This window comes from Ascidiella aspersa, chromosome 6, assembly GCF_963924565.1.
Source record: "Ascidiella aspersa chromosome 6, kaAscAspe10.2, whole genome shotgun sequence".
In the NCBI taxonomy this organism is placed as follows: Eukaryota; Metazoa; Chordata; class Ascidiacea; order Phlebobranchia; family Ascidiidae; genus Ascidiella; species Ascidiella aspersa.
The window spans coordinates 15,448,021-15,467,787 of NC_139452.1; the positions used below are offsets into that span (position 1 = coordinate 15,448,021).

At 35.2% G+C, this 19,767-nt stretch overlaps 1 protein-coding gene across 1 annotated transcript; it reads right to left on the reverse strand.

The window, feature by feature from the left end:
- Positions 1 to 3,237: 3,237 nt before the first annotated feature.
- LOC146140416 (aminopeptidase Ey-like) lies at positions 3,238 to 19,542 on the reverse strand. Its single transcript, XM_083392623.1, has 22 exons — positions 19,464 to 19,542; positions 18,297 to 18,478; positions 16,225 to 16,400; positions 15,338 to 15,498; positions 14,666 to 14,796; positions 13,977 to 14,103; positions 13,479 to 13,633; positions 12,384 to 12,497; positions 12,082 to 12,195; positions 11,347 to 11,412; positions 10,867 to 11,060; positions 10,308 to 10,390; positions 9,182 to 9,306; positions 7,047 to 7,193; positions 6,577 to 6,632; positions 6,250 to 6,397; positions 5,732 to 5,820; positions 5,032 to 5,139; positions 4,444 to 4,569; positions 3,978 to 4,163; positions 3,686 to 3,761; positions 3,238 to 3,480 (listed from the first exon to the last, which is right to left on the reverse strand). The coding sequence occupies exons 1-22, from the start codon at positions 19,540 to 19,542 to the stop codon at positions 3,238 to 3,240; spliced, it is 2,886 nt and encodes a 961-aa protein (XP_083248749.1).
- Positions 19,543 to 19,767: the final 225 nt, after the last annotated feature.

Sequence of the window (19,767 nt, forward strand, 5' to 3'; positions counted from 1 at the left end):
GTATATTTTGCATTAAAATATAGCGAATTTCAATCTAAAACTTTACGACAATCAACAAACTGTGTAGTGTTATTAAGACAGCGGTTCACAAACTGTATGGTTGGCACCCAGAAGTGTAAAAACTGAGCGTTCCGGGATGATTCAAATCTGCCAAAATTTGAACTGTTTGATTCCTTTTATTCAACTCCGTTTCATCCCAATATAAAGTAGATCGAGTACGGGAACCAGGCCATGCAAACTGAAACTATTTTTTTACAGCTTTTACTATATTATCACAAATTTTTCACGCGCCTTGCGCTAACATTTTTTCATTTTCAATATGTTTTCGCCTTAATTTATTTACTTTTATCCTAGAAAGGCCTTTTCTAGAAAAGGTAAATTGTTTTAAATGAGACAAATAGCCGATATTTTAGGCGACATGCAAATCCCTTTTGGGTTCTTAATACGTTACGTATATGCTTTTGAATTTGAAGTTTGGTCAATTTCAACCAAAACAAAGCAATTTTGGCGCTCCGTGCGATTAGAATGTTCTTCTTAACAATTTTGCACGAGTTGCCTAAAAAACAATAGGTAAAGTGCAGGGCTAAAACTGATACCCTGAGGGTCCATATTACGGTAGTAACGGTCCCGCATAATAACTTCATTTGGTAAAGGTCGTTCGAAGGTTGCGTGTTCCAACAGCTTAGCCACAGCAAGGTATTAAACGTATCTGAGTTTATTGAATAACATCAGAATGGCAATCAACTTACAGGAATAACTTAAGGTCCATGGTACAGTACTAACAGTCCAGCATAATAACTCCTGTACGTTACATTATTTTGGATGAATGAGTTGAGCCATTTGTTCAGCTGCGTTCAGTTGAATAAGTTAAGATCCCCTTTCGTTAAGTCTCGTTTGGCTTTTGTGCACATCGCTTAGCCATATAATTGTTTTGCAGAGACGTGATGACTTAACGGCATGGAAATAACATCTTCGTGTTGCTTTCAAATGTTTATGGTGACAGGACTGCGTTTGCGTCACGTCATAAGGTTGGTTATAAAACTTAGTTTCGAATAATAACAACAAATAATAAAACGAACCCTACAAAAGCAACAAAATTCGGTATTTGTGAATTCGTTTTATTGTGTTTCTTATCGAAAGTGTTTTTTAAAGGAAAAAGTACCATCGTGTGCGTTTTCATGCACGCACATTTTATTTCGTTCGGCCTTGACCTATATATAGCTAAACTAAAACACCACATAGCGGTTGGGTCGGTGGTCCATGTAACCTCTTAAGGACCTAAATCATTAACCCGACAATGTGTCGAAACCATACTGTGTAACCGGAAAATACTTTTTTGCCTGTGGATAGGAGGTAGAATACGATAACGCACAATAAGATCTACAAAGCGACAATATCTTAAGCGCAGAACAATCTATAATACCATAGTATTAGGAATAACGACATAATAGCCAAATATACGCAGTAATATCGACGACAGAATAGGATCCAAATCGTCTGAAAAAGAACTAAATCTGACGGAATGAGTCCTAAACTCATCAGAATAAGGCCTATAAACCTAAATGATCAAAATAACGTCCGATAAATGACGGTATGGGACAACCGAGTGCCATCGGTCGAACATTGGCCGTTTTTGTGTCGACGTTTAAGTGTCCTAGTTTGAACGGCACCGCAGGGTACCGCTGTTTTGGTACCGGTTGTTGGTTTCTGTTTGGGTTTAGTGTTGGGTAATGAGTGGGTTTGGAAAAAGGGTTATGATTTAACTTATAAGGGGAGTTATTAATGTGCTTAGGGTTTAGTATTTTACTTTTAATTCTTACTATTTAGGTATTATTCTGACGGTTTTACGTTCTACTATATTAGGTATATTAGTCCTATTTTAGCCGAAGGTGATTTATTCCGACGTTAATGTTGTTGTTATTTCGGTATTATGGCTGGAGCCGTTAAAAACATCTACGCAGGTATAGACATTACTATATCGTATGTAATAATAGTATTATACTACTAATTGAAACCGAATAATGCACGTTTTAGCTTTAGAAGGTGATATACGCGTGATTGGTGCCGTGAGCAGATCCCACTTTGAAGTCAAAACAGTGCATTAGGTCTTTTCCGCAAGCGAGACAAAACTTATCAACGTACATTTCCTTAAAATTGCGTCAACATGCGCTTATGTGCACTTTATTTTTGTAGATTTATGCACAACACAGCTTGCATTACTTTCGTTAAAATATGTCTTTAACGAAGTTAATTACTAATTGTTTGATACTAAAGAGGCTCAAAAGTTTACAACTTTAATGAGATTATACTCCTTAACATAGTTTCATGTGTTGTTTTTCTTAGGTGGGTTAAGTTTTGAATGGCGGTTAAACTGTTAAAGAGTTTTTAGGGCTTTGTCCGGCATCCCAATTAACCAAAAAGTCTCACTTTTTTAGTGAGCCAGCATTTTCCACACATTACATGGATCAAATATGCGATCTATTAATAGATAATTCCGACTAATTATTGTTGCTTTTATACTTCTTAATTCTTCCTAAACACCAAAATACTTTTTCCTATTTTTAAATGACAGCAACCTAAGCCTTCTTTCGTAACGTCGCGCTATGACGTATTTACACTGAAATGACCCAACAAATGTAATTCTGGAGACTGTTTAAAACGTCACGATTTTAAGCTAAAAATAGGTAACCCAAGTCAAAGGATTTTATCAGAATAGTTAGCCGATTCAGTGGACTAATGATGCAAGTAAAGCAGGCTAGAAAAACAGCTAGTCTGTGGTGAGGTTCTAATAACACACTACCTCCGCTCTGCTTACGCAGTATGGCCCGAGGTCGTAGGTAACACACTACTATAGTATGTTAGGTATTTATTCGGGGAGAATGGTAAATTTACGTACATTAATTAATTTTATTGTTAAATAGTTTATAAATTACGTAATAAAAATATTTTATAATTTTTAATACATCATGTCAAAATCACGTAACGAAGGCGTTAACATGTTTTGTGGTTTTAGTCGACAAAGCATATGAACTATACCTTACACAAATGAACAGTATAAAATAAATGGTTTACCTGAACAAGTTTTAACAGGACAATTATCTATTAACTAATCATTTATAAAATAAATTAACGCCTTTTTTTCGTAAAGAAAAGTATATATGAGACATGTTTTATTGAAACACTAGATTGCTATTATATGCACGAAACCACCGACCAGTGAAACAGAAAAAAAAACATCTAATACGGTTTCATGGTCAGAAGATTCTTCTTAAACGCGAAATCGAAATCAGGTAATCTGTTACGCTTGTACATTCTCTTCTTTGGAGTGGGAGGGAACACCTTGACAGAGCTTCCCAACCACGCCCCAATATCTGCTTCATGTTGACTCCTCCACAAGATGTTCACTTGCACATCACTGATGTAAGAATTTATGGTTGAGGTCCATGAGGCAGAATTTGCAACCGATTTCATTGATTCCAGCTGGAAACAAAAAAGCTAATTTAAGTACAATATTTTAATTTAATCATAACGTGTATAAACAGGCAAATTTATTTTACACATTACAGGATCATAACCAGACTGACAGATTTCTAAGTCGGAGATAACGGAATTATAACTTAGCCCTGTGACAATTGTCACGATTAGTTAAACTAACATATGGGTACCGGTATGTCATGAAACCTACCAAGGCTATGTCAAAGTCAGTCGAAAACCGTCTTACAGCTGCGTTGATTATATTGTTTGCTGCGCTTGAAGTCCCCCTTAAACAAACAATTTGAGAAATAAATTAATCAGAAAAGTCAAATGATTAGAACATCACGTTAACTTTTGTTTTACCTCATTCATTATAGGAAAAAGTCCAGTTAAAAATGTTATTCATAGTTACACTATCGCAAACTATGTTAGTATATAATTTATTTAAAATTCACGTGAAAGAGCTTCGCATAAAATATTCGCAATACAACATTTTTTCTCACGCCTGGATAATTTCATCCCAGTTGTTGTAGAGATAAGAAATCGATTGATATTTTCCATGCTCTTGTCCAGCTATATACGAAAGGGTTCTAGAAAGTTCGGATTTCGGAATTCTCGCTACGTCACTTAGACAATAGTCGAGATAACGTTGGACGATCCACTGTTCTTGGTTGCAAGAAAGTGCGTATCTGCAAAATCGAAATCAAATGAAATTAATTTGTTTTATGTTTAATAACGTATTTATATAGTTGTCTATGTGGGGCTTAAAACAACAAGGAGCTGCAAATGACAACCGTACTGTAGCTTGAATGAATACTTTTTGCAGAATATAGTGATGTATTGCCAAATCATCGTGCGACGTGGTACTTATTTAAAGGCTAACGTCAACAATTATACGAAACATTCAAATAAACTATATTGGTGACTAATGTGCTATTTTAGGAATTACCATACCAGTTAAAGTCACACCTTAAACTTCGTAGATAACCGATGTCGGTGATTGAAAGCAGTGCATTCCACACAAAATCCCAATCTTCAACAGTGCCCTCCTTAATTGCAGTGCAGTAAACATCAGTGCGATAAAGTGTATTGAGGCTTAAAAAACATGTTCAAGTTTATAGGCTTAATAATTTTCGAAATCTATCGTTACAGCAAAAAGCATATAACTTAATTGTTCTATAGAGTTGATGTATAAACTACAAAATCGAATGTGTGTGTTTATTTTTCGGCAATTGGCATTGCTTTTATACGCCTTTCATGGCAGGAATAATGAAATGTTGAATTTTTAAACCGAAATGTTTGATGTTTCTCAGATTAGTCTCACATTTTACAGAAAATCATCGTTATGAAATATTTAGTTAAACAAACCTTAACTATTGAGAAAACATGGTGATTAAAATGCTCAATATAAACTTTAATTGTAATGGTAAATGCAAGTAACGACCAAAGGAAGGTTACACTATTTGGAATACTTCCCTTTGTCCTTAAATATTGTTTAATCTGCGAGCATTTGAGTTAAAATGATTTAATTATAAATTAAGTAAATGCAGGTCTAACCTAACGGTAGGGTTGGATTTCCAGTTTGCAAACATGGCCAAAGCCTCCGAAGTACAGTTCTGGCTTCCATAGTAACAAGCTGCGTCTATTGCTTCAACACGTGTCATTCTGTAGAAAAATGCTTTTTAACATAAATTTAGCCCAAAAGCTCAGTTTTACATTCATTCTTTTAAATTGTTTTTAGCTTCCTAACTTAAAAACATAATTTGAAGTTATCGCACATATGAAATATGAATTTTATCACAGTGGGAGATAGATCGTTTAATATAGTTTTTGGCTGCCTCTCTGTAACATATGTCAATAAGGTAAAACAAACGTGTTTTGAGCGCATTTACCTGAAACGTAAACAAGCTTCCCTTTTTTATATAAAAAGTACCTAAGACCTTTATCATGGTGAAATCTGCCTATTAGTATTTAGATTCGATTTCAGGTGAACTCATAAAAATACCTTGATCCTCTCATAAAGAGACATTTTCCAATATATTTTTAAGAAAATTTTTAATATTCAATTTTATAACGAATACTGGTAACCTTTAAGGGAACGAGTTGGAAAATGGATTTTAGATTGAATGTAAAATACATGATCCTTTTGAGCAACTTTTGCACAGTTGAAGCATGCACGGAGTTTCTATTCCAGTAATAACGAAGGTGGGCTACTAAATCTAACAAACATAAGGAACAGATCACTACTGTGGAATACCTTGCAACATATTCGGAATCAGATTTATCGGAGTCGTCCCAGCCGAAATGTTGGTATATCGATGGTTCGACCATATCAACGACGAATTTCTTAAATGGAAATATAACATTTGTTTAAATAAAAAGTAAACGGTTTTGACTGAATGTATTTCGACTTCATTTCACTTTTCGCATTACTTAGACCGAAATCAGCAGATTTCTGAGTTTATTTGTATTTTGACGTCAATGTATGACGTCATCTCTAGAAAATGTCATGCCTACTGTGGTACACGCAAAGCAAAAACACAAAATAAGGGTCCTAAGAGGACTTAAGTCAAGTCATTAAATTAAGTCATTACAACACTGGCAATTGGTTGTGTAATAAGGCCGAATACTGTTGGTTGACCTTCCTACGGCCACTGCGATATGCACTGTTTAATTTAGATTTAGAAAGTTTAAAAATACTATTTTTATCTCGAACCATCTTCATAAAACTATAGTGTAATGTCTAAAAGCAAAGCATCTAGAGAACAGCTTTACCCTGAAGTCGCCATACAAAGGTGAACCGGAGAGCATGTAATCGAAGTAAACTATCTCATCCGTGAAGGTCTTCCAGGGAATGTATTCGATGTCTTGTTTTAGAAATTTTGTTGCTTCCAGGGCGTAACTTACGGGTACTTCGTTCGCCCTGAACAGATTCAAGGTCATAAACTTTTGAGAATAAAAGGTTCGGTACTGTGCTATGAATGAAAAATGTTAACTATAATAATTTGATATTATACGAACGTGTAAATAAATAACAAATGATCACATACTAAAATTTTGATTCATTCAGGCCATGTAAATCATAGATCAATAAGATCTTACCTAACAAGGTTGAAAGCATCATCAATCAGTTGTGCTCTGCTTTGGGGAGAAACTTCCTTGAATACAAACAAATATGTCTCAAAAATGTAAAAACTACAAAAATATATTAATTATAAAGAGGGTTCTTCAGACAAAAATTTATTCTGTACCGACGTTTCGATAACCTATCCAGGTAATCTTCATCAGGGCATATAAACTTGTAACCTTGCAGAGGTATATATACAGTGAAGAAAAACGACGAAAAAACAAGGTGGCAAAACGAGGCGAAAAAAGAAAACAAGGCCCGAATAACGTAAAAACGTAAAAACCGACTGCAGCCTTCTAATGGCCGCTACTGCACAAAAATTGATAGGAAGGTGCAAGAAATGTATCTTGCTTAACGTTCATGGTGTTAGAATGAGTGTGTATCGCCCAGGATTCTAAGAAGACACGGCGGTGGTAATCTCCTTCTCTAGTTACAATCGAAGCACATCCAAAGTCGATGTCATGACGTTGCTTTGTCGCGGGACTGGACAAAGCAGATTTCGACGCATCGTGTTGCCGGACATCTCGTTGATGTTCTTTCCTTCTCGTAGTAAATGCTCGTCCCGTTTCCCCAATGTACACTGCGGAACATTCTGCACAGGGAATACAATAAACCACCCCCTTTGTGTCAAATATATCCACGAGGTCTTTGGGTCGGGAAATCATCCTGCCCAGGGTCTGATATGGTGTTACCGCCACTGTTAAACCAAAATCGCGTAACATGCGCTGGACGACCTCTGTTAAATTTGGAATATACGGTAAAACTACTAATCCATCCGTTTGGCGTCGAGTCTCTGATTTACGACGAGGTGCTTTAAGTATCCACTTGGGGTACCCATTACGGCGTAGAGCTGCGCGTACGTACGATATTCGTGGACCAGGTCCGTCGGATCGCTTGTGAGGCGTCTGGCTCGATTTATCAAGGTATGCACGAACGCACGTTTGTGACCAAGTGGGTGATGAGATGTGAAGTGCAAGATACCGTTTCTCGACGTATTGGTGGGACGTTTGGCGAATGGGCAGGTGAAAACACAGGTGTACCGTAAACCGACGAACACGGACAGGGTCTTGCACTTCACATCTCATCACCCACTTGGTCACAAACGTGCGTTCGTGCATACCTTGATAAATCGAGCCAGACGCCTCACAAGCGATCCGACGGACCTGGTCCACGAATATCGTACGTACGCGCAGTTCTACGCCGTAATGGGTACCCCAAGTGGATACTTAAAGAACCTCGTCGTAAATCAGAGATTCGACGCCAAACGGATGGATTAGTAGTTTTACCATATATTCCAAATTTAACAGAGGTCGTCCAGCGCATGTTACGCGATTTCGGTTTAACAGTGGCGGTAACACCATATCAGACCCTGGGCAGGATGATTTCCCGACCCAAAGACCCCGTGGATATATTTGACACAAAGGGGGTGGTTTATTGTATTCCCTGTGCATGTTCCGCAGTGTACATTGGGGAAACGGGACGAGCATTTAATACGAGAAGGAAAGAACATCAACGAGATGTCCGGCAACACGATGCGTCGAAATCTGCTTTGTCCAGTCACGCGACAAAACAACGTCATGACATCGACTTTGGATGTGCTTCGATTGTAACTAGAAAAGGAGATTACCACCGCCGTGTCTTCTTAGAATTCTGGGCGATACACACTCATTCTAACACCATGAACGTTAAGCAAGATACATTTCTTGCACCTTCCTATCAATTTTTGTGCAGTAGCGGCCATAAGAAGGCTGCAGTCGGTTTTTACGTTTTCACGTTATTCGGGCCTTGTTTTCTTTTTTCGCCTCGTTTTGCCACCTTGTTTTTTCGTCGTTTTTCTTCACTGTATATATAACTGTGCAAGGTTACAAGTTTATATGCCCTGATGAAGATTACCTGGATAGGTTATCGGCATATAATTGTTATAGGCATATAATTGTTAGCATTTAAATAATAATTGCTACTCACAAAACAATACGTTTTATAATTGGTTCTCACTACCTAGGCTGTTAAACAGTTTGATCGTTAATACAGCATAAATGTAATATACGCAAATACAACATGTTGGTGTATTATGGAATTAGTCAGGAACAATAGTCATATATTTGAGCCGTCATTTTTATAATTAGACAGAGTTGGGGGAGTAACAGATTAAAATCTTTCTTCCCCTTTCATGTCCCAGTTTCAGTCATTCCTATCCAAAAATAACTACGCATGTCGAAAAAATTCCTAATTACTGACTTTTGTTCTATTTTGTGTTTTTTTTTTATTTTACTTTTTTATATTTTGCCCATCGTTTATACTGTTTTCATTTTTTCTTCAAATATACCCACGATGTCTTTAAAAATATATCTTTTTAAAATGTACTACGCAAAAATGAAATAAATAACATAATTTTGATTAAAATTACTTTAAAATTAAATTTAGTCAAGTCAAAAAATTTTATTAAAATAAAAATGAATTGCAAAACTTCCCACTTGTAATCGCCTATATTAAGTTCTACATTATTTGAAATTAAATTTTCAATATGAATTTTTGGAGTCTATTTGCTAGCTTAGTTTGTCACATGTAAAATAAACTCACCGTAAATCTCGGACCCTCGAGCATTGTCGCAATATTGTTCAAAATATCCCTGTCGTACTTAACACGATAGAACCCTTTGGCTTTTGGATTCCCAATAATAAATTCGGAGTCTGCCCGAAAAGTTACTAAAGAAAAACATAGCATTTTTGTTTACAAAACACTATATAGGTTAAGAATAGGGCCCGCAAAAGTCAATAAAGTTAAAATTTTTAAAGGACCTCGTCTGTCCACGAATCAAAGAATAAAGTTGTTTTCCGTACCTAGGGGACTGTTTCTAAGAAGTTTATATGTTAAAATAAAGTTAAAATTTACAATAAAGTCAAAATTTCAATAAAGTCAAAATTTTCAATAAAGTCAAAATTTGTCAAATTATGGCTTTTGACAAAGTTTTTGTGTTTCTCGAGAGTAGTTATTGTAAAAATCTTCGTAGAAGCATTTTAAATCAGGAACTGCGACACAATTAAACCATATTAACCCATAAAAGCAGGAAATATGTCACAATGCCCACTTCGATCAGCAATAACTTTCATCGCAAATTGTCCATTTTTTTATTCGTAGTTACGCAATTAAATAAATCTTATAAAACACTTCCTCTTCACAAACGTGTTCTTTCAGAAGATGAACAGTTTGGATCTTAGGAATAGCCTACTGACATTCTGTAATATAAAAATTCCTAAGCAAGCTAAATCTAATGCCCGAAAACACGACACACTTTTCAAATCCATAAAAAACCTTGACTTTTCGACAAAATATAACGTTTGGGTTTGAAATCGACAAAATATTATGTTTGGGTAACTGGCATCAATTCAAGGAAGAACTGTAGCCTCTACAAATAAGCAATTTCGTTAGGTTAAAATCAAGTTAAAAATTGATAAAAATAAAGTTACATTTTTTTTTAGGTTAAAATAAAAATAGCCCTAGTTATGAATAATAGGCCTAAAGCGTTATTGGTATTCTGTAATTTAGGCCAGAACGGTCAAGATAGGCAACATTCTTGCTATTCTGGGGCACACATTACTATTTGCTTGTTTTGGTGGACAATACACAATGAACTTTGAACATCCAGGATGATATTTGTTAAATTTTCGTCTAATTTGTCACAAATTTATTTTTGGAAAATACTTACAATTACTTCCTGGGAGAAGCCACAGGTAAGTTGTATTCATATCAGGCTTTTCTTTGTAGCCGAAGTAAACATACCACTCATAACTGTGAAAACAACGAAACGTATTAAATAGAACTTCCTTATTTACAGGATTTTGATTAAATCCTGGTCTAACAAAAGCTAAACGTAGAGATATATTTTAACTCTAGTCATTGAAATAAGTCTTACAAACTTCCAGCTCTTGAAGCAGAGACCTAACGTACTTAATGACGAGCATTCCTAAAAAATGCACTCTAAGATATCTACTCTTTTTAAAGAATATATACCACGTTATTTTATTTGGAAGTATGTCCTATTTAAAACGTAAGAAACAAGTTGTAATATCCATTCTTCAATTTTGTCAAGCTTGCTTTTACCGTGGTTGCTTCATCATGTCAGCGTAAAAAATAATAAGATAATGTCAAGCAACACAAAAAGAGCCGAGAAGACCAAGAGAAATCGAAAACATGTTGCTTAAATATCACGATTTACAATATTGTTAGAAAAATAAACACATGCCAATGTTATGAACATGACTCACTTGTAGGTTTCGCTTCCCGGAGTGCTTACAGGGGTATCTTCGGGGTCCACAAGGAAGTATTTCTGCCTAACGACGTAATCTTCTGCACCTGCACCCCGACTTACAGTGAGGAGCGGGTAGCCCATTTGCAGCGTCCAGCTTTCAAGAATCAATTGCAAGTCGGCGTCAAATTTCACGCCGTTCTTTTCTGCTTCCTTATTTTTGGGGTAGTATATATATTGACATAATATGTTAAAAAAACAGTTTTATTATCTTTATTTATTATAACAATAAAAGCTTATTTTATGCTAAGGGTACCACTTTGAACACAGTTATGAATTTGTAATAAACACTATTATCATATTTTTACTTCAATCCAGTTCTTGAAGAGATCATCGTGTACTGCATTTCCATAGGCGAATTCATTCAAATAGTTCTAGAAAGTTATAAAACAAAACTTTTATTTCTAACGAAAGCTTTTATTTTACAATTATTTATTACCTTTAGCCCATTGGTAAAAGTTGGTTCTCCAAGAATTTCTTCAAACATGCGAATAACGGATCCACCCTGCAAGAAACAGAAAATCGTTCAATTTTAAACAGATTGGTTGTATAATTAACGATCAACAAATATTCCATATATCCTGAGCTGCTAAATAAGTTGCGGAATATTTTACATCTTCTGAGACCGATAATGCTTTTCTTCACAATGACTCTGGTATTAGGAATATTCGATAATTCTGTGTTTCAAAAGGCTTATTTTCATTTTTTGTCAAATATTGTTTTAGGTGATGATTTGCTTTACAACAATGAAGATGATAGGTCGTATAATTCGTTTTTGGAGCACGCTAACCCATCCTGAAGGCCAGGTAGAGGTAGATATTTCGAATTACCTAATGTTGTACGAGGTACTGCAACATGCTAAGCAATTACATATTAAGAAAATTTGTTTTCTATAATGACATGTCCTTCTTACAGCAATGTGTGCTTGCCAGGTAAATATCGTTCGCTTACCGATAAACAAAGTTTGAATTATATGTCCTGTTCGAACATGGCAACAAATATAAGCTGGTTGTTAATTAGTCATTTATTTATCTTGCAAAACACTATTTAAATATAGTCTTGTAAACGGTACATACACTTAGTGGTTGCTGTGTTATTTCTTCGTTGGGCGAGCAAACTGGTTTGCATAGTACCCAGACCGTTTTTTACTTCACGTTTTTAACTAATTATATACCTTGGAATATGTTATTGTCGAAAAGAATCCTTCCGGATGAACGAGAGGATGTGAAGTAGAATAGGAATCAACCGTCAAAGCTCCCTGGAGTTCTTCCAGAATAAACATCTCGTCCTTTTGTTATGGGAAATTACATACGATACGTGTAAATGCATTGACATTTAATAAGATGTATATAACTATAACAAAAAGATAAATTTTAAAACCTATTAAAGTTCTGCTTTAATTTATAAAATGGACCATCATTTTTTCCGAATTTGCCCATTCTTACAAATTATATTAGGTAATTTATAGTTGCCCACATTTTTCCAAGTTGGTTGAATATGTTCCATTCCAATAAAAGATACATACGTCGCAAAACCTTCATTGAGCCATATCTCGTTCCACCATGCACAAGATACTAGGTTCCCAAACCACTTAAAATGCAAAACGCATATATTCCAGTGTTGTATAGTAATTTAATTATAGAATTATCAAAGTCGACTTAAGTGTACTAAAGTCCCTGCTTTCACCTCGCCTTTTAATTCTATAAATTACTTTAACTTAAATCATTAATAGGCCTATAAGTGACTTGATTGAAATTTAATTATTTATTCAAATATATTTAGGTAAAATTTGGTTATTTTCGTCAACTATCAAGTATGGGAAGGTTGTAAGTATAAAGGGAATGATGGGACACTTTTTTCAAATGATTATAGTTCTCAGTTATAACAATGATTTTAAATAATGTCAAACCTATACTTGATACCTCTGTCATAAACGCCTCAAAAGCACCTATAACGTTGCCTCTACCTAGTTAACTTCGTTTTTAGATCGTCCTATAGATAAAACGTTGTTATGTCCCGTCTTTAGAAACCAGAGTTTCAAATGATTGGACAGTGTGATTCGCAAGAGTGGGCAGGAAGAATCCGTTATTTTAAATTGATCACTTTATACCACAAAGATTAAAAACAACTCTAACCTGCTACACTTACATAAGTTTTAAACTAACCTGTTTGAAACAATTTCACAGAATCTTACAACGAATTTGCTGTGGTAAGCGAAATAAAAAAAAATTAAATTAACAGGATACGTGCGCGGCAAAGAATGACTATTTTGGTACATTAGTTGTTTTGTGTATATATTTTTCTTGGCCAATGTTTTTTAACAGTAGATTTAGGTTGATACTGTGTTTCAAAACAGCAATAAACAGTTCCCCTATAGTGATATGTAATATATGTGTTCAATAATGTGCGATACTATTGACGTCTTTTTAGTGAGGTCAGAGGAATGACTACAATGGGATCATTGTGTTAACACGGGAGCCTTAAACATCATACTATTAATCTTCTCTTAATTAATGGCTGACCTATTTTACAATATTTTGTTTTAGAATTAAGTTATACGACATTGAAAACCTGGTGAGCAAGTTCGTGAGCGATGATATAAGTGATAAAGTATTTGCTCGTAATGGACGAAACACCTTCTTCGTACAACAAATACTCGTGTCTATATATCACCAATCCCCAATTCTCCATCGCTCCGGCTCCGAAATCGTTTACTCCGATTTGATCTATGAAACAATTTAAGGTGGACAATAATATAAATTATTTCATAAACTCTTGAATAGTATATGTTTTCAACGGTTTGTACATTATAACCAGTAGCAGTTTGCAAATTATTTATCACATACGTTATTATAAAAAGCATGCATAAACAAAACAGTTTAATTTGCAACTGTTTAACATTTACGAATTTAACTGTTTGAGTTGCAGGTTTCAGGACGATGAAAAACTACCACGAATAAACCACCAAGCTTACCTGATTGTGGAAAAAAATTCTACACATTAAAATTTTGAAATCTCTAAAATATTCTTATCAAAAGACTTCGTATTGGTTATATTCTAATGTCCTACCTGATTTAGGGAAACTGTATGGTATGTCGTAGTAGTCGCCAAAGTAGTCCAGATATCTTGGTGTAATGTCAGCCGCGTATGTTGCCTCTTTGTTTTTAATGGATGCAGGCCTTGCATAAATCCTTGTCTTTGAAAAGTAATTTTAAACACACGATATAGGCTACTTGTACATTTCAAAAGGTTGTCATCTTACTATATACCATATATACTATATACCGATCTAACTATTTATATTTATGTCAAAAATACACCTATTTGTTCCTTTCCAGTGCTATTTACCGAGGTATTTAGATCACCCAGGAATGTGTCTGACGATTCAGTATAGTAAACCGCTTCGAAAACGTGAAACATTGGCTAACGATAACTTTCTCAATTATTTATTTTTAAACTTTAGGACCTACATTGGTCTTACATTGCAATATTCTTTTAGAATCCAGAAAACGATGTCTGATCGTATTTTCGCATTTGTTTGCATATTTACATTTGTAATAACTTCATTAAAGGACAAGCAACAGCGTTAACTTATTTGAACCTTAAACGATAACAAGAATCAACGCAATAGCGTCTGAAATAAATGTCTTTCATTTAGTTTTTGCACATTTCACTTAATTACCATCGTTTACATAACAAGTGTTTCCTTGTAAATTCGAAATTCCTTCCTATTGACGAATTTCAAAGCCTAACCTTACCTGTACAACATTATCTCTAGTGAAGGTTTCGTTGTAATCAAAGTCGCACACTACAAACGCAAGAAGGTAGGTTGGCATCACGAGGGTTGTATTAAATACAGTGGCATCCCAGGTATTTCCGTCAATAACTTCTGTCTGCAGCAATAGCAAGATTCCGGTTAATTTTTCAGTAAAAAAAGAAAAACTTGTAATAACCAAAACCAAAATGATTGAAATCAAAATTCTCTAAACAAGATTTAATATCTTGTTGTTATTATGGCAGAAACGGGAACTAAGAAAATATGTTTATCGGTTGATCATCCTAGGGTTAAAATCGAAAAAACGAAAAATCGAAAAAGGAAATTTTTATGATGGTCCAAAATCCCTCCAAATTAAGGCCCGTTTTCACTACAGCTGCAGTGAGCTGCGCTGGGCGTAAAAATCGCTACAAAACGTAACGTTTTTCTATTGCTGCACTGGGCTTGAGTTTAGCAAAGCGTGGAAATCGCTCCAAAGCGTATTTTTTTCAGCTGCACGGAGCCTGAGTTTAGCAAAGCGTAACTTTAAGCTTGCTGCAGCTGCTGCACGGGGCTTGAGTTTAGCAAAGCGTTCGCCACAATAGAATTTAAAGGCAAATTACGCTTTGCTCAGCTCAGTGCAGCTGTAGTGTAAACGGGCCTTTAGGGTTAATACTTGCCCTATTTGAAACAGCTGGCATGTTTGTGATTCCAAAGTAACCCTGATCGCTTCTGTGATATAAAGTTGTGTCGAATGTTGCTTTCATGCTCGGTTCGTCGAAGCAGGGAAAGGCGTGTCGGGATCCTCTAGTTTCCATTTGAGAAACCGCTATAATTCTGGTAAAAATTAACCACACGTTTGGCGTTGTGAAATACAAAAAATTGATTCATTATATTCCTTCTTGTTGTAGAGGGTATATTTTTGTAGGAAAATATGTGTAAGCAAATGATGCACAATTTTGTACTACCACCTTGATAAGTACAATACACACCAAAGCCTATACAGTCTATAAAACTACCGTGTTTCTCCTTCTTCGTTGATGTATGTGCTCCTGTAAAATCCCGTGAGATCTGAACCAAGTGGCCCCCAAAATTGAGGAGCATGGAAGATATATCTCACCCCCTCTTGGCACATTGACGCTGTCCTAATCACTAGATACTGGTTGGAGCGGTAAAAGAAGAACTCGTCAATGGGGAAATTGTTATGACTTTCATCAGTTATCGTGAAATCATCAGTATAGTTCAAATCACTAAAATTGAAAAGCAGTTACGTGGTTCACTGTGCCTTCATGTACTAAATTGTAAAATAGTCGTTCTAACTTAAACCAAATAGTTAAGTAAAAATGGAGTTAATCACCTTCCAATAAGTAAAAAAATAAAGTTGTTTCCGAGGAGTTAAACAGTTTGCGTCGAAAAATGTATTATATGGTTTTTGTGCTGGGTCATGTTATTATTCATCAGTTACAAACATTACCACGGTAAATTTCAAATTATAATAGAGGTGTATTGTAGTTAAATCATCTTTAGCTAATATAGAATTTGACTAGCTTGTTTATGACTTACGTCGAGTGAAGGATCAAGTAGTCTGTCGCGTTGCTACACATGTACGTAACAGACGAGGATCCGTAGAAAATGTTAGTAAATGGGTTTAAGAAGATGTCAAAGTCGGGGCGAAGACTTACAGTGTAACTCTCTGGTATGAGAGAAATAGGTAATCTTTCATCCTCCCATATTTCAGGCTAAAACACACATTTGAAATAAAGCTTATAGTTGTCCCAAAGAATTTAGTTGCAATGCAAGCAAGCTATTTAGCAAGAGGTGACTTTATATCCTATAATGATTATACTACACAATAAACAGTATGCCTGATAATAAAGTCGAACAAAATTTAGGCATATATTAAATTTTGGCACATTTGAGCCAAAGGTTGAGCTATGCCATTCATTTATCATTCTGACATTTAGTAAGTGATTATAGGCGATAAAATCAGTTTGCTTTGCGTCATTGCATTTTGGCCGTTAACACCAGTACCATGTTTGTATTGCTTCAGCAAACAATAACAGGGGTCGGCAACCTTTTCGTATGGATGCGGGCCCGACCCAAACTCAGAAAGATCTCTGCGGGACGAAATAATTTTAACTAATTCTTTTGTTAAAGTGTGAAGTTTTAAGCATTTTATTATAACAACCGTTTATCAGGGACTGACCTAGGATTTTTATGAATTATGCATTTAAAATGGGTTTATTTAGCCCACATTAAAAAACCCATTTGTGTTTAAATTCGAGTGTGCTCAGCGTCTTTCAAGATCACAATAAAATGGTATAACAAAAATGCCCTAGCGAAACGCTATACATTTAATTTTTAATCTAGTTCAGTGGTTCCCATATTTTTCGGCATATTTTCGTATTATTTTTTCTCTAAATTGTTCAAGTAAGAGTAATAGTTGTTACAGAGACTTCAATTGTGTACAAATGGTGTTACTTCGAATTAAACAAGTGTTGCCAAACGGGCCTGCTCTTCAAACGTACAACGTGCCCATTTATGGTTCCCAAACTGTGGGCCATACAGCTACTTGAATTATTACAACTATACATTTTGTTTTACTAAAATAGTTGTTGGCATATCTAAAATTTATTGTGACTGCGAAGACTGTGCGTGCGATTTGTTCTTCAAAAGACTGATTAGAAACTTAGTAAAGCTCCATTTGTCGCTAGACAAATGCAATTAGCGAATAAAATTGTTATATTGGAAAACTCTCGTTAAGCAATATGCACTAGTCATCATTAGAGGTGGAAAAAACGGTGGGCCACTGTGAGTGTCTGTGTTATAAAATAAATTGGGCCACGGAATAAAAAAGTTGGGGAGTAATAACGGAATAAAAAAGTACCACTGGTTTAGTTTTTTAGTCATTGATTGATTGAAAACAGAATAATAGTGATGTCATAAACACGACTGGATGACAGATAAAATTGTCATTTACAAAATTGCAAGTATGGTAGAAAATTTATCACCTTCTACTGCTACATTTTTAGTTTGTGTTGCCCCTTTTCTTGTCATTTTTTTTGTTTAACATGTAGTACACGGCGCCCTACCTGACAATGTTATGCGACCCCCTTGTGTCCATCAAAACGGAAATATACTAGATGAGCAAAAGAGATTTGCGCGAAAAAAATGTCATTTACGTTGATAAAATAAACAAAAAATATGGATAACGGCCTCTTGTCAAATAAGTTTGCAAAAGTGGTGGCGGGCCGGGTGATTTACGTTGGCGAGATTTACACTTTTCTCACTGGGTCTTATACGGCGACCCGTAGTTTGCCATCCCATGAACTAAGCATTGCGATTGTGTAGCAAATTAGCAGTAAATATGTTCTAGCATTCCTTTTGTTTTAAGCCTTATTGTCATGTTTTCTGTTTACGCGGTTTTAACTTGCTTACAAAACGACTTAATTATAGATCTGTTTATCAATGGTTGGTAGCTATAAAGATTGCGTGTTATAAATAATATAATGGCATTTTTGTAACCCACCCCACATATAGTTTGTTAAAATTTTAGGATCAATTAATTATAAATGTTTGGTTTATTGACCCAAGTGTTTCCGTCAGATTCATTAGGTTACTTCAGTCTCATTTACTGTGTTAGTAGTGAACGGACTAGTGATGACAGGCCCTGTGGTGCTGGTTGCTGTTGATGCAGTGCTGGTTACTTTTGTTGTAGTGCTGGTTACTGGTGGGTCTGTCGGTTTGTCGGTGATAGGACCAGGTCCAGAGTGAACAGGGTCACACGTAGGTCGACCCAACAGCCCGATGAGTAAACCTTAAAATAACGTTTGTCATAGGCTAGTGCGCTATTGAAGGCAAACAATACCCTCGAGATAGTGTTGAATTTTGGCTACGACTTACCTTTTTTACAAAAAATTATTAATTGTTTGAAATTAAACATTATTTGGCATTATGTTTACATTAATCCCCTAAAAGTTACTTGACGGCCCCAATTTAAAATCTTTGTCCTTTCTTAATTACCAAAGATATGTCCGCTATTTTTGTTAAACAACTAATTTACTAATGATTAGATAGCATTTATATTATCATCTTTTTAAGGAAAAAAGCATGAAAATCACATTAATACGTTTATCGTTGTAAGCACTTATTATTAGTTACAATTTTACATAGCCCGTGCATAGGGGTCCGCAAAAGTACAGCATAGGGGCCAGCAAAAGTGGGTCGTAAAAATATTCACTTAGCGTCGCGAATTATGACCAATTATAACTATCGCCATACCCTTCGCTTAGCTGGAAATCTATTGAGATTTATAGTATGTTTTATTTTTTCTTATCTTTTTAGTCTTCCCTTTAGCCAAAGCGTCGTAAGCACTTTACTCTATAAAATTAAAGTTATGCAAACTTAATATATTATTTTGTTCCTAAAACGCAATTCCTTTATAAGTGTACAACTCGGACTGAAAATTAATTACAAATTTGTGAGCATTTGCACTACTAAAACCAAGGCAATGGAAATTTTCGCAAATTTTGACAACAAACGCGCTATTTTAATATGCATAACTGGAAACTTTACTTGATTTGCGCGTTTCTACAGCTGTGGGGTGCTTTAACAAAGTTGTTAGTTGCATTTACAACATCTCGCGAAGAATTTGGTATGCGAAGATTTAGGACTTTAGTAATTTAGGGTCGAGCACAAAAAGTATTTGCGAACCCCTGATGTACAGTAGTTTTTTTTTATATTTTTTTGTAAAATAAGAAATATTTAAAATTGCGCTAGGCCTATGTTCAATTTAATATTACCTTCAGCTACAAAAAGACACACCACGAAGCTTCCAAATACAATGGCCGCTGTTGTGGATACTACCAAAGTTTTACCCATAATTTATAAATTCACTAATAGACGCAAAACTCTGTGTTAAATGTAATACTATAAAGTTATAAATGAAAATTTCTGCCATCGAAAAGCATTACTATTTACGACTTAAGTTTCGATACAAAACTTTTGGCCTTTTTGTCTATGCAAACCCTTATTATATGTTCCAGCTAACCTCAAATCGCATTAAGAATTTGGTTTATCTGACCACTGTGGTTTATCTGACCATTA